This window comes from Thunnus thynnus, chromosome 5, assembly GCF_963924715.1.
Source record: "Thunnus thynnus chromosome 5, fThuThy2.1, whole genome shotgun sequence".
Taxonomy (NCBI): Eukaryota; Metazoa; Chordata; class Actinopteri; order Scombriformes; family Scombridae; genus Thunnus; species Thunnus thynnus.
The window spans coordinates 22,869,537-22,886,110 of NC_089521.1; the positions used below are offsets into that span (position 1 = coordinate 22,869,537).

General features: G+C 37.7%; 1 protein-coding gene across 5 annotated transcripts in view; it reads right to left on the reverse strand.

The window, feature by feature from the left end:
- Positions 1 to 8,578: 8,578 nt before the first annotated feature.
- The window catches only part of LOC137183272 (CUGBP Elav-like family member 2), a 34,383-nt gene continuing 26,387 nt past the window's right edge, over positions 8,579 to 16,574 (reverse strand). For 3 of the 5 annotated variants that reach the window (XM_067590191.1, XM_067590195.1, XM_067590196.1), the window contains exons 10-14: positions 16,008 to 16,130; positions 15,181 to 15,357; positions 14,890 to 15,036; positions 13,353 to 13,533; positions 8,579 to 12,347 (exon numbers count right to left, since the gene is read on the reverse strand). In XM_067590191.1, the coding sequence (XP_067446292.1) occupies positions 13,406 to 13,533; positions 14,890 to 15,036; positions 15,181 to 15,357; positions 16,008 to 16,130 (575 nt within the window). In that variant the 3' untranslated portion in view covers positions 8,579 to 12,347; positions 13,353 to 13,405. Of the gene's footprint in view, positions 13,534 to 14,889; positions 15,037 to 15,180; positions 15,358 to 16,007; positions 16,131 to 16,574 lie in introns of all 5 variants that reach the window. The other 2 variants (XM_067590194.1, XM_067590192.1) reach the window with 2 other exon arrangements.

Here is a 16,574-nt window from a genome sequence, read left to right on the forward strand (position 1 = left end):
GCTTAAGTTTATATCATAAATGTACAAGAATATTTTTGGAGTAATGGTGCATTACTTTTTAGCTACTTTTAAGCTAGTTAAAACTTCCGAAGAAATTGAAGTGGTCCCCGTGACGTAGCGCAACAAGTGTCCAGCTACGGGATTGGTGCTGCGTTCAGGTACTCTTTGTAAACTGCACACCCCATCGACAGTAAGGAAAGAAGGATTTCAAGTGGTTTTGGTAAGAAATTATTTCACCCATGCGTTTCTGTTTTTTCTATATGTTGCCTTTTCTAGTTATTTATTGTTCTAAAATATCCCTTACTTATAAATAGTATATGGTCTCAATATTTTATACATTTCATCTCATTCTTTTCAATTTAACATTTAAACCCGTAGCAGCTCTTCTCACTTAGAATGTATTTTACATATTTTTTTATTGTAAATTCTTTCTTTTTTGTGCATATTTTTGACTGTTATGCATCACAACGCCAAGGCAAATTCCTTGTATGTGCAAACCTACTTGGCCATAAACCTGATTCTGATTCTGGTATGTAGACAGTAACTGTTGACAATTAAAGAAAAGACTTGAATTAATGAGTGGAGAAAGATAACAAACGCTGTCATGGACCCAACTTTCTCCACTTCCAATCTGTAATTTCCTTGAGTCAATGTTGGTATCCATGTCTTTCTGCTCATAAAGGCTTTAATTCCCTGACCTGCCTGACCCTTTAAGAACGAGTGTACTTCCCCTTTAAAGTTCCAAAGAAGGGAATGTTTACTTGTTTATCAACCTCACTAACAATATGTATACTTTGATAATGCCTCTTAAGAGGATAAATGTGATTAATATTGTTATCAAAGTACAACTGAGAACCATTTAGCTCCATATGAGGGGAGTTTATGCCACCTGGGTCAAAGTGGCACTAATTGCAGAGACCCTCCCTGATTGGCCACAGACAGCAGGTGACAGGGGATAAAGAGTATTAGAAGACAGGAAACCAGTTGATCTGTCTTTCCCTCTCCAGGAAAACGGAGGGGGGCCAGTGTTTTGTGGACTGCGAAGGTTTTTTCCCACTAATTATCTGCAGAGGACCCTAAATGATAAACCTAATGAAATTGTTTTTGTTTCTCCTTTTTGTCTTCTGAAAGATCAACATCTGCATGCTGGTCCATCCTTCCCACTCACACTACCAACCTTCCTCAAGTACAATGAACACTGATGCTTCTATACAGGGTATGGGGGGTTTTACTTTTATTTATTCAGGCAAGTTTTAATCTCTTTTGCAGGAACACCGTGATCACATTCACACCTGGATTCTGTCCAGTACAACAATAGTCCAACCTCCTGGCTACTGATTCGCTCCACTGGAGCATTTGAGGTTAAAGGTCTGCCTAGTCTGTCTTAAACAGTCAGGTGTCCAAATGAACATTGAACCTGTAATCATTCCTCCTGTTTATACTGGCCATTAAAAGATTTCTTCATAACACACTTACAATGTAGTTGATGGGGGGTGGGGGGAAATGCAAAAATGCATTTAAACGTATATCTGAAGCTAATATGAAGTTTCAGCCGTCCAAATGACTCAAATCAAGTAGATATCTTTCAATGTTACAGTCTTTTTAGTGCCAAAGTCTCTCTTTTTTTTACTATACTTCCATCGCAGCTCAACAGGGAAACACAAAGAGGGAATTTGATGCTAGGCAATCAAATTATGAAATGTAATGTAATGTTATCCCTGAAATAAAGAAACTAGTTTCAATCTTTGTCTTTTAAAGGACGGACAATTCTCACTTAAATATTCAGAATTATTTATAGGAGGAAACAATCGCATTTTATTTGCCTTGTAATGGTACGATTTGCCTGTGATACAAGAGGCGCTTCGAGCTTTGTTTCTGTTTCATGAGAACAGCATCAACTTTATTTTGTCAGCATTTAAGGACAGTCTGAGCTCACACAGCTGAGACTGAACTCTGTCAACAGTTAACTGCAGCAGTGCGCATGCCTCATTAACTGTAAGCATAGTATGAGTATGTGATGGTCTGATCTGTATATATGTGAAAATCAACATTTCGACCAATGTTGAATAAATAATAAAGAAAAGAGGATAAGTCCAGAATCTTGAGGTGCACCTTTCTGACACAGGACTATAGTTGTTTATTCAAACCAGCCTGCTGCTTATAAAGATAATCCAGTGCTCTGACACCTGATTTCCAGTTTAAAATGACCAGCGGTATCAAATGTCTCAGATGAATAAATAAAAACAGCTAAAGCTTATCAAGAGAATCAATATTATCATTTAGCACCTTTACAGTTTCTTTAATTGTGCTGTTTTCTAAAACCAGTATAGTACAGTACAGTAGGGCTGTAGCTGCCCCACCTTTCAATAGTATGAAGGATTAAAAGATGAGACAGTGGTTGAGCAAGAATATCAACAGCCTGTATTAACATGATTAGTCTTGATCATGTTTCATCAGTTTCATGATCAGAACTGTTGAGAGTCAAATAAGCCACCAAAGCCAACAAAGTGTTCATTAATATATAATATATAATCTGCGTGATAACAGAATCTTAAAACCTTTTGAAGTTGTTGAAAGGAGTTTGGAAATGGCCATTTTATAGCCATTTATTGCAGAATTTTAGTAATTAAATAATTAAAATTAAGATATTTAAACCTTTTACCCTTTTACTGAACAATTGCTTTCATGTGAAACTTAATCCTTCTGTTAACATTTTGTATAGAAATCACAACCTAATAAAGAAACGTGCAAACTGGAATAAATGTGTTCTTGTGGACATCACCTCAGAGTCACACTGCCTAAATATAGACAAATCGTTCTCTAAATGTTCCTTCACTCCAGCTCAGAACAAACTGAACAGCTACAGAAATGTGTTTACAGAACTAAGCAATCATCACTGTAACACTGCCATGGATATACCTACTGTGTGTGTGCTGATCCCACATCCTGAGAGCAGAAATACCTTGCATACAGTATGTTTTGCATTTTTAATGTTAGTGTTTTATTTTTCTTCATCACACTGTGATGTGCAGTGATCAGAGTGACAAAAATGTGTTTGAAGATTAGCACTGAAGATCACTTTCACACAGGGAATTGGGATTTATAGTAATCTCATGGTGGTAAATGGCAAGTGGACTGCATTTATATAGCGCCTTTCTAGTCTTCCAACCACTCAAAGCTCTTTACACTACATGCCGCATTCAGCCATTCACACACCAATGGCACAGCCTTCGGAAGCAATTTGGGGTTCAGTATCTCGCCCAAGGACACTCTGACATGTGGACTGGAGGAGGATCAAACCACTGATCTTCCGATTAGTGGATGACCCACTCTGCCTCCTGAGCCACAGTCACCCCGTAGTAAAAACATTTACATATTTACAGAATACTATCAATGTAATGCCTGTTTTTTTATGTTTATATAGAAATATTCTACAGATTTTTTTCTCTTATATTACTCAAACTATTACCTCAAATGCATCATTTAATGTTTCCACATTGTCAACATTGCTCACAACATTGAATCAACAAGACTTTGGTATTTTCTGATACAATGTAGTTTTTCCACCACTGGGTGGAGATATTTCACAGCACCTCCTGTTGAGATGAATGGTTTTTAAAAAGGCAGAGATCATTTCCGCATTTCTACACAAAACAGACATTGAGACTCAACGGAAGTAGGACTCTATGTTGCTTTCAGAAGTCGTATTTTACGTTGGCCTAGGTATGTGTTCAGTTAAACTTAACTGTCATTTTATTTTCATGTGAGAGGATGAGGACTACATTCAAGGGGAAAATACAGTTTCACTTGAAGGCCAACATGTTTAAACTGTGGAAAGCTTCCTGGTACAGTTTTGACTGCCTGGTGAACTTCTCTGAAAATACAATGTTTTCAAGAAATGCTCACAGCGACTTCATCTTCTCAGTAGACTCAGTAACCTTGATGTTAGTCAACAAATTTCAGGACCAGTGTAAAAAGTGAGTGTTTTAACTTTTTATTTTCCTGCCTGGTATGGTCACTTAAATTGTAGATCTAAGAATAATCTGCCATCATTATTCTTAACTCTGCGCAGTGACTGATGAGATCTAAGCCACAGACATGAACTGTCTTTCATGTGTTATGTGACCATGTCTCTATGCTCTATGTCTATGACTGCTTCGCTGTCTCTTTCTTGTAAGAATCATGTGTTTTCTTCTTCATCTGCATGTTTTGGTGAGCTGAACACAAGTTTCCACCCTGGTGGACAATAAAGATCTATTCTAAAAACAAAACTGGAGTGTGTTTGTTTCTGGATAATTCTAAATTAAACTGACTTACCAAGTCTTTTTTTTTAAATAATATTTTATTAAGATTTTAAACACATACAAAAAATAATCAAAAATGTAAAGGAAAATAAAAGCCATGTAAAATACTCACACGTAAAGAAAACAGGATGCACAAAAGTGTGAAATATGAAACAAAGGTATAAAAGAAGAAAACTAAAAGCAGCAGTAGTGGTGATGACATTCATGGTGGGATATTATCATTTTCTAAAAATTCTAAGAAAGATTTTCATATTTTTATAAATTGTTTTATTTTTCCTCTAACAATATATGTCAGTCTCTCTAAAGTGAGGCAGGTTGCTTCCTTCAACCAGAAGCTCGCAGAGCGCATTTGCATATTTTTCCAAAAGAGCGCAATCATTTTCCCGGCCTGGAGAAGTCCAAAATCTATCAGCACTGACTGATTAACACTGAAACTAAGTTCTTTGTGTGTATATCTAGAATGCAAAGCTTCGCTTGCAAGGGGAAAATTCTCACCCACCATCCAGGAAATGTTCTGCATAATGCTTCCCCAAAAGGAAACAATGTTCCCTTTTCCTCTAAACATTTACAACAAATATCTGGAATATCAGGGAAAATTTTATTCAGTTTTACTGCAGTGATATAAGTGCATTAAGCCGTTTTTATTGTAATAATTTTTTTATTGTATTGATCTGCTTTATGTGTATCTTCTCAAATATCTGTTCTCCATGCCTCTAGTCTGTCTTTAGATGATTCCTTCTCATAAGGCACCAAAGTCCAATAGAATAGGGATACTAGACCCTTTTTAGTTACATATGTAATCGTTAGGTTTTCAAGATTTGTCAAAGGTAATTCAGACATTAACTCCTTATATTTTGATGGTATTTTTTGGTATATCATATTTTTTTAGTTAGTTAAAAGTTAAGTAGTTTTCCATCTATGTACATCAAAGCTTGAAACCTCCATCAGCTCTTCCTGGCTTAAAATGATTGATGCCCATATGGGATAGAAATGACATATAGCAGGGGTGCCTCCAATATGTTGGTGTACACAATACCAGATGTTAATGGTATTTTTAAGTAAAATGTAGCAGAGTGTAACTGGGCAGAACAGTAGTACTACTGTAGATTTGGAAGATGGAAGTCCTCCTCTCTAATGAGGCAAGTAAAGCAACTTCAATTGCAGCCTAGCTTTTATTATTGTTCCAAATGAATTTGGTGAAAATGTTATTGATTTTATTAAAAATACTTGAAAATTGGGAGAGGGAGTGACTGATAAAGGTAGAAGAACTTTGGCAGTATATCCATTTTAATTATATTTATGCGACCAATCATTGATATTGGCTTTACTGTCAAATGGTTTAATGTGTCCATTACCCTGTTCATTAGTGGGTCATAGTTTGAGGGTATGATTGTTTTGACTTTGGGTGTAATTTTGACCCCAAGGTAGGTAAAACCATTTTTTGTATTTGTAAATGGTGTCTTTATGGGTGGTGTCAGACGTTCATCCTTATTTAGAAATAATAACAATGATTTTGAGTAATTAATTTGTAGCCAGAGAACTCTCCGAATTGTTTGATTAGGTTTGGAATACTGTCTTTGAGACGAGTCAGGAAAAGGATCATATCATCAGCATATAGAGATATCCAATGTTCTTGTTCACCTAGTTGGATGCCTGAGAGATTTATCAAGTCTGTAATAGAAATAGAAAATCATCACACAGCTCTTTAAAGGCTCAGCCTGTGATTTCTGTGGCTCGTAAATTCTGAATTTTTGAGATAAAAACAGAGCTGTACATTAGCTTTCACTATATGTTTTGAACCTGTTTTTCAACATTTCCGTGTCTTAAATGTTGGTCATGATGTCTTCCTGTAAAGGTGGTCATGACAGACTTAGGATGGATCTAAAAGGGATGCATTTGATAGTTCTAATCAATGTAATGACACCTTAGTGTGTATTTATTGATAACAGAACTTTGAACGAACGTCAACATCTTTCCATGTAATCTTCTTAAAGGATAATTCCACCCAAACACATTGAAGCTGAAATTGTACTTTCCGCATCCGTGAGTACACAAGGGTCCGCTAGGGTCTGTGTGACGTAATTTTCGTCATCAGAGGGTGTACACGTAGGCTCTGCATGGACAGCCGCATACCTCCAATTTGTTGTGACAGCGCGGACTTGTCTGCACCAGTCCACGTGGTCACAACGCTGTCTTGCTGCAGACACTGATCTACTCAGCATGTGTGGAACGTTTCCTCCAAGCGGACTCCAGAAAGTAGTATAAACAGAACTACTACGTGTCCGTGTACACATCCTCTCGGGAGTATATCAGTGGCTTAACTATATTAAAATGTTTTTCATGTGCTGGCTGGCTGCCACCTCTGGATCCGTTTTGTTGGTACTTTTTCTGCTTTGCCCATCATGTATGAAAGCAGGACACTCATCAGCAGACGTTGGTTTTTATGAGACTTCTTTAGAATTAAAAAGCTTGGATTTCTTCATCTAAAGTTACTATTTTTCTCCGATACAACAATTGAAGGGAAACTGTAGTTAAAGAGGCAGCGATGCCAGTTTCTCCACCTACACCACATCACATGTCACTGGACCATGATGCGAGGCAGCTGCAGAACATGTTTCGCCTTGGAGAGGCTCTCTGTGTCCTAATAAAAAGATAATTCACTCTCCTGCTGTTACTATGTTGTTTTACAATGTTATTACAGTTCTGCTAGAGCTGTCATTGTCTCTACCTACAACTGATAAAAACCCATTCACTACAGGTTGTAGAAGGACACTCTGGGAAATGAAGGTCTGAAGTAGCTGAGGCAAGTGAATAATAAAATATAAACACTTTCATTTCATAATAACTTCAAGATCACATATAACATTGAAGATTGATGATGTAAAAAGTGTAAAAGAATCTGGGTTTGGGTTTAATCCTCTCCTGATTTAGTGATTCTGCTGCTTTAACAACTGTTTTCATCATTATTGACCCCAGTATAAGTCAAGGTGGTGTGAAAAACCAAACCAAATTAGTTTGAGTGTCAAATAGATAAATGGGGAAATTAGGTGAAAATCTTCCTCAGAGGTCTAAAGGTCACATAAATTATCTTATTTTAAATGGTGTTTACATAAACCAGTCTCTCCTGAAACTGTGCTGCTGGTGTTACACGGTAATTGGTGACCCATCAGATTCTGCAACCTGCTCTGATATTCTTACCCTAACCATCTCAATCCACATGCCTAAACCTGACCAACACTGCAGGTCACAGAATCACATGGGCCACCAAATTTGTGTATCACTAGCATGCAGCAACAGCTGATGTATTGAAGTAAATGACTGAACATTTGAATAACGTAGATTTTCTGCTTTCTATGGAGTATGGCTGCAACAAACACATATTTATGTTGTTGGTAATCTGACATTTATATTCTTTTTTTCTTAAAATAGTGAAAAAAAGCTCCTGACATTTTCCAGGAGCTGCAGGGGACATCTTCAAATTGCTTGTTTTGTTAGTTAAACACTCCATAACAGAAACGTCCTTAATACACAATGATATAAAACCAAGGGGAAAAGCAAATCCTCACACTTGAGAAGCTGGAACCAACAAGTGTTTGGCATTTTTGTCTAATAAGTGACTCATAGCCTTTAGGCCTACAACAGTTACTATAGATTAATCACTTGGTTTATAAAATGTCAGAGAATAGTAATATGCTCCCCCTTCATAGTTTCCCAGAGACCAAATTAAAATCTTCCAAAACCCAAAGATATTTGGTTTCATATAATGGAAGACCGAAAGTAACATCAAATTCTCACATTTGAGAAGCTGGAACAGTTGAATTTTTTGACATTTTTGCTTTAAAAATGATTTAAAATAATTAACAAAATAGTTGCATATTAATTTTCTGATAATCAACTTATCATTTTTGCTCTTATAACACCAACAAGCGATCAAAATTGTTGACCAATTTTCAGGCGATCAACTAATCGATTAGTCATTTCACCATTACTAGAGTCTAAACTGAAGCTGTGAAAACTACAGACCTAGTATGCAGCCTTGCAAACATATAAGACACCCAGTTTAGGTGTATTATAGCTTTTGATCATTGAAACCCACAATATTCACTCACAATAACCCCCAGCCCATCACACATCTGGATGCTTACACTAAGAATTAAGCAAAGAGAAGCACAACGAAGAGAAACAAGTTAGCGAGACATGACACACTGGGGGAGGGAGGGGTGGTTTGTAAATGTCTTTACAACACTGGACAAGCACAACACACAAAGACACAGTTCATATTAGGGGAAATGGTTTAATTTGGAGACAGAGGCAAAGAAACACACCACACATGAACAAACATTGACCAAAAAAGAACACAGAGTCTTTCGGCTACACACTCCGCCATGGGAAAAAACAGAAAACTCTACACAGGTAAAAGCAAGGCTCAAACTAAACAGATAGTTAACTCTTCAACTAAGACAATTTTCCACACAAGTTGTCGAAATCCTGATGACCATTAAACTATGTGGACAGCACAAATACTAACATGAAACTTACCACGATTTAGAGGATCCCAACCCCCCCAAAACTGAAACTGATTAAGGAAGTGAGGAACACGCAGAGATCCACGTAAAGTCAAAATCTGGCATCTTTTAGAGACAAAAACTTAAAAAAAAAAAAAAAAAAAAAAAAAATTGCTTGACACCACCAAGAGGCCAAACTCAAGACCTGGTCAAGGGGAGGCCACATTGAGAGGCCAGACAATTTTTTTCCAATATAGATTTTTTTTCTTTAATTTCCAATATAAAAAGCTTCACTGGTACAAAATACATATGAACAACCAGTTGTAGAAATTGGAAAGCCTGTGTATGTCATTTTTTTTTTTTTTTTTTTTTTTTTTTAACTTTTTCAAATCCCACCCAGTTTCAAAAAATTGATACTGACTGAACAGAAAAACTACTGTATGTATACAGATCACATCAAGATGCACCCACTTTGGCTTTCATCAAGACAAGACAAAACATCTATTAAATTATTGGTGGAACATGAACAAAGTCCTACCGATTATCAGACAAGAAAATAACACAGGAAAAGATTATTTTTTTCTTCTTTTCTTTTGGATCAAGACAATATCTAGAGATGCAAAGCTACCACACTGTCAAAAACAAAAACAAAAAAAAAAAGCACTTCAGAATATGAAAACAACAGAAAGAAAGAAAGTGATTGTTAGAGCTGAATGGGATTTGTGATGGAAGCCCCTGAAGTGAGTCAAGTTTCTGTTGGGACCGCTGTGGGCTGTACATTGTGCTTTTTATTTTATTCATTCACAGTAACACTTCACCATACACTGCATGTCGCCAAAGACCTGCAATCATTTCAGTGTTTGACACACAATCGTATCACTTAAATGGCACCCAAGTCGCCTTTTTTTTTTCTTTTTTTTTTTTAAACTGAAGTTTTAGCTTGTTCTTGACTTTATTAAACTCAATAAAAATTCCCTAACACATCGGATCGATCGTTTGTCCTGCACACACAAAGTGTTACAGAACATGTGTTCACACTAAGAAAGAGGTTTAACCTTCAAATGTATAGGGAAGTTTATTGTTTATCTACATTTTTTTAACCAACTGTTCAAATTGAGTACATCACAATACACATTTACCAATAACTCAACACACAGAGTGGGGGAGGGGGGAGGAGGAGGAGGAGGAGAAGGGAGGGGACATGAGCAGGTGACAATAGCTTTTCATGACACTGGCGTAAATAGACAAAAAAGGCGAACTGCAGCAATCTCTAACCAAGGCCTAATAAGGATGTGTAGGCAGTTTCTAGACGTATATGGCACTTTGAATATTGTATTGCATTTGGATAGAAAAAACACACTGTAAAAAGCACATGCCCATATTAAAAAGTGAAACTGGTGGAACCTTGAAAATCCTGGAATATAATCACACACACAACATTCTGCAAAAGTGATTAGCTCCCACAATTGTGCTTAACGTTTCCTTACAAAACTACAACACTTCTTCCAGCACTGTTTCAAATTTGGTAGCTTTCTCTCTCTCTTTTTTTGGGATATATTAATGCATTTTGAAGAAAAGAAAAAATATAATCCAAACTGAAAGGTCAAATGGTGAAAAATTGTGCATTTTTTTTGTGTCGTAATCTTGTGTGATGTAGATTCACACACACAAAAAAAGAAAACCCTGAGTTGACAACTTAATAGCGCCATCAGGTACGCAGTTTTAGGGAACCCTTCTTTGGGGGGGTGAAGTGGTTATTTTACCAGGGTTGTCTCAACAACTTGTAGTACAATAGACAAAATACCACCCTGATAAAAAAGTGTAAACTTTGTGCTGAAAAAATGGAATGTATTTGTAAACCAACACTATTGTGGTGGGTTTAATAGTAGTAATGTGCTGTGCATCGTGTGCGACAGGAAGTCACTTAAAAAGAATAATCAGCAAAAAAATAAAAGAAGCGCGTGTGTGAGCGTCTATAAAATGTGCAGAGACCCACGGATCGTGTGGTGTGTCCAAGTGATCTCTTCTTCAGGGGCTCCCACATTTGCAACCACAGAAAAGTGTTTTGTGTGTCGTGGTGTGTGTATGTGTGTGAGTGTGTGTAAAGAAAAGTAGGTAATATTACAGGAAAGAATGCTGTGTAAATTCAAAACACTGAGTTTGACACATGGGCACTTTAACAATAAAAAAAAAAAAAAAAAAAAAAGACATTGTCTGGCATCTGTATGATTAACAGACATTGTAAATAATTATCTTTCAACATGAGGCATCCAAACTAAACAAAAGTGAAACATCCATTAATTAAATTATTAATGAGCAATTCACAGAAAGTCAACAAGACGTACCATGGAAGTTAAACATTAAATTTAACTTTTTTCTATAAACGTAGGAAAAAAAAAATTTGCCTACATACTCAAAATGTGAACCTTAAAAAAAAAAAAAGGAAAAAAAAAAAGATAGTACTTTTTTTCCCCCCAGAACTTGAAATCACAATTAATGCAGAGAAATTTTTGACTTAAAGTGAGTTTTTAATTTACTAGAAATGACCCTCAAAAGGTCACGCTGATCAAACTGATTTTTAGTCCTCTTTAAAAATGCAATACACTGAAGACCCCCCCGACACAGATGACATTACAACATAATCTACAAAAAACCCAAAGTTTTTGCCTGGGTTCTGTTAGTTAAACTTCTATAGATTCAATGGTATAAAATATAGGTAATCTAAGTGTGCATTTAAACCACAGATTGTCTATTTGTGAATCAGTTCTAAAAAAGTTGACTCATGTAGGTAGTCATTTCTCTAAACAGAGCAAATGTACCTTTTATTGTGCCATCAATAGTTCAAAAAAAGGTAAATACACTGGATATTTTTGTAAATGAACACAAAATATAGTTTTAAATAGCCTAGGTGAAAATTTTCACACTGCCCGCAAAATGTAGAGATCGTTACAGAGCACTGAGAGGGGTTTTACTGGTCAGACTTTCAAAAGTGTTGGAAAGTGGTCTGTAAGCATGTTTTTTTTTTTTTTTAAGAAGCCAACATATTGCTAATGGCACCAAATAGCACAGCTGTGTGCCGATCCCTGTATTCAACTTTCAAGTGAACTTTACTGAGAGAGGTAAAAAGAAAGCAACATGAAAAAAAAGCAAAAATTTAAAATAAGAAATCCCACAGGTTTTTTTTTTTTTTTTAAAACATTCGCAAGGAGAAAAACAATCGCAAAAAAACAAACAAAAAAAAAAAGGTCTCTTAAATGAATTGAACGTAGGTACGTTTTCACATTAATTTGCTTGACCTCTCTCCCACCTGTCACATTTCTATACAGAAAAAACAAAAACAAAAAAAAAATGAACATACATGCAGAAAAATCAGGTTGAGCTAAGGTCAAGGGTCAGTGGGTGGCCAGGTATTGGTCAGGCGAGCTTAGAGAGACATCACAGACAATGGTGGGATGATGAGGCCAGGAGTTTGGCTTGGCTTTCAACATCATGAAGACATGCTAGGCTAATGATGAGCAAACAGGCATGGAGATTTGTTCTAAAAAAGGAACAAAAACACAAAAGGAAGAGAGAGAGAGACAGAGAGAGAGAAGACAAAGAGGAGAGAAGAGAAAGTTAGGGGCACAGCACAAGAATCGTTTAGCCATGAGGCACAAAACCAACAAAAACAATGCCAATCACCACATACAGTAAGGACAGTGCGGTAAACATTTCCCCCCCCCTCACTCCTCCTGACACACAAAACAATACACAGATTTAAGGAAGTGACACCACCAGGACATATGACAGAGAATCCGACATGCACAAACTGTATACTTGGCACCCAAAGAGATCCATCTAGAGCCAGTCCCTTTATGGGAGACTTGGAGGATGGATGGAATGACTGGAAGAGGTTGTTAATAGAGAAAGAGAGAGGTAGCCTAGCTCAACATGGCTTACATAACGAGAGACGACAGAGAGGAGGAGGGGGAGAGAGAGAGAGTGGGAGACAGAGGAAGAGAGAGAGAGAGAGAGAGTGAGAGAGTGGGAGAGAGAGACAGAGAGAGATAGGGAGAGCAAAAGACTGAAGAGTGCAAAAAAGATTTTCACATTAAGAACGACAAAACGAACGAGACAGACTACATGTGAAAAGCAGAACGTGGGTTGAAGCTCGGGGACTGCTGCACGTGGCCTGGCTTCAGCCCTTTCAACACAACTGATCCTTAGTCAACCTGTCTAGCTTGACCTGAAGGCAATGAGATGGCATGGAAACACACCTGATGCTCTCCACTAATTACAGTGACACAAAATACCTCCAGCGAACACTGACTCCAGTGATAGTCATAAATAATCATACATTAAAATATTTAATTCGACTCAAATTACATGATAAAACCGCAGGAATGAAATACAGTAGAATGTGGAAAGATCATTGCAACCATTTTTTTTTTTTTTTTTTTTTTTTTTTTTAGGAATAGGGTGAGTCTCCCTCCTGTTGTGGGCTCCTTTCCCCCTGCCCCACTGAGTCTCTGCTGTGGTGACCTTGGCTGGAGGGTGAACTTACCCTAGCAGTGCTAGCATTAGAGCTGGGGAGGGGGGAAGGCCCCGGGGCTAGGATCAGTAGGGTTTGCTGTCGTTCTTGGAGCGCTTCAGCTGAACCTTCAGCCTCTTCATTCCAATCTGGAAACCGTTCATGGCCTGGATGGCAGCTTGTGCAGACACAGGATTGTCATAGCTGACGAACCCTGAGAGGAAAAAAAGGTAGAGGATACATTTAAAGACCCTATTTTGGCCTGAAAACAACTCCTATTCAGCCCAACTAATGTCAATCACATGCTCTTAATCTCTTTATCTATTCAAATTACAGCTCCCAATAACAGTAATATATGTAACTATGGTTCTATGAATTCAATATGCAATACCTGATCTTTGACCATCTGTTGAGGCCAGAAAGAATGAAATGGAGCTCTCTCTCTCTCTCTCTCCCTCTCTCTCTACATTGCTCAGAGCTGATTTCCGTTTTTATATCTGTCTTTACAGGGAGGCATTGTCCGGACAGAATACTTTATGTCCTCAGAGTAAAAAAAGGTTATTGATTTTTTTGGTCTAGACGAGAGAATTATTCAATTTTCTCTCATAAATGCACAGAGCTGATGTCGCAATTAACCCTACAGACTGACATTTGTTGAATATAATTTAAGTTACATTTAAGTATGCAGATTGCACTATTTCAGAAATTGTATCTATTGATAAGATCATTCTGTCATTTCTGTGTTACATAGTGCTAATCTCAAGACAAGAGGAACTGTGTCTTCCTAATTATTGATTTTTATAGTGAACATTAAATCCAGGAATATTTTGAAAACCTGGTTAATGACGTTCAAGTAAAAATACTAAGCCAAATATTAATTTAAAAAAAATTGATAACTGAACAGTGATGAAAACAATGTCAATCAAGAGACACCAAAATAATAATCCACTTAAAGTGAGAGTATTTGTGTCATTATACATGCCATTATTTAACACTTGAGCAGTATTAAATTACATTTTCTGTCATTAAAGCTACATTGAAAATATTAAACCAATCAATGTTATATAACCATAAAAATGACTCCCTTCACATGTTTCTATATGAGGTTATTACACTTTATAAAGGCTGATACTTCACCTACAACTAAGACATGGTGCAGAGGATATAAACTGAACAAAAACCTGAGTGTAAAAACGTCACATTTGTAGTTTTATGTAGGGGTGTTTGTGTTGGATGAGCACAACAACTTCCTGGAATATTCACTGGTTGCCTGGCAACCTTACGGTGACAAAAGCACATTATTATACATGGTTGTTTTTACATTTTGGTTTTTGTATGGATTTAACATACAATATACAACATATTAATTAATGAGCTTTTTCTGAGGTGTCATTACTATTCTAGAGGACTATTCCTTTAACTCCACTGTGTTCATTTATCAACACACAGACAGAAGAGAAACACAGATGGCACCATGACAACCTAATATCCTGAACACAAAGTACCAGACTGGCAAGGTATATCCGTTACCATTAAGAGGCATTTAGGTTCCAGAGCAGACAACACTTACCAAAGCACTTGCTCAGATTGGTCTGTTTGTCAATGAAGACTTTGGCAGAGACCACGTTTCCAAAAGGCATGAACATCTGCAGAAGATCCTGGTCCCCAAACTCCTGGGGCAGGTGGTAGATGAACAAGTTGGCACCCTCTGGCCCTACTCCATTTGGTAAATACAGCGGAAACTTAAGTTAGATACGTACTCATTTAGAAAAACACCTGAAAATATTTTCATGAAATGAGACAAGAAACCAAGTGAGGACAGAAATGTGGAGGTGTGATGTCAGCATGCGTTGGTGCTCACCTTCCTTCTGGCTGCCTGCGATGCTCTGCTGCAGGAGAGATTGGCCATAGAGGGAGGGCAGGGCTGAGGCTGTGTACTGCTGCATCCCTGAGTAGGCCTGAGTCAGAGCGTCCATGGAACTGGCTGCTGACCCGTTGGCCATGGAGGCTCCGAGGCCTCCATTCATGGCCCCCATACCTTTAACACAATCAAATTCATGTGTTTTACACTCAAACACTTTGAGAAAGATGTGTCAAGCGTTTACAGCTGCATTAGGTAAAGTTGACCAGCAGGGGGCAGAAAAACAAACTCAAAAATTCACAGTAACACAGCCCTCTGCTTGACAAGTTGTTAACGCATTACTGGGCGTTCAGCCTGCCGTTGAAACAACGCAAGAAGCTGTGCTGTGGGGGGGCATGTTGTCTCATGTACTGGTCAGATAGTGAAATATGATCAAGGACAGCAGGTCTGAGCTGTAGATGCATGAGTATAAAGATTTATCACACATAAAAACACTGCACAGTAGTTTATAGTCCCATGAAAGGATTTTACAACTCAGTTTTTTTTGGTGACAACATTTATGTTACAAAGTAATCTACCAGTAACGCACTCTTGCATATGCATATAAGCATATTTGGCCAACACAGCACCTTGCCTCCAAAAACTGAGCGAGATTTCACTTTTGCCAGATGACCTGCATTTTTCTACACAGTGCTGTCATCTGTCCGAATACATCCCTAGCCTATCATTACATACCTTACACAGCCCCAGAGAGAAACTGTACACTGTTAACAACAGTGTGCAGGTGAAGTGTGTTTACTTTTAGTTATTTGGAGGGACTTTCTTACCACTGACGCTGCTGGTGAGAGCGTTGAGGTTGTTGAGACCCATAGAGTTCCCAGTGAGACCCTGCAGGGTGCCCAGAGATGCCAAGGTGCTCATGGCAGCACTAGACCCTGCTGTTGAACCGGCTGTTGAGACGAACATTAAATAAAAAAAAAAAAAAAAAAAAAGGACATATGGGTTACCACAGGGGTGATTTGCTAATGTTTGAAACACCTCTATTGCTCTAAACGTCTGCCATCTTTGCCACACACCGTTATGGTTATGAGAGGATGACATAGCATTGAGGGGGCAGTTAAAAATCTTAACGAGGAGGGGTCATTATCGCAGCAGCAATATACTAAACTCAGACAGATGGAGCCAATGTATATTTACACAGATTAAAAGGGAAATGGAGGCTCTCATAAAATTTTATATGTGGATGATTAACTCCCATAAAATAAATGAGGAATAGCTGAGGGTCGTTAGGCAAATAGCGGATCAGGGAGGTTTGCAGAGCAGTTGGTAGGTACTATCATAGCAGCAGGAGGGCTAGCTGTGGACATTTATATCTCAACGGGTGAGGAGTTTTT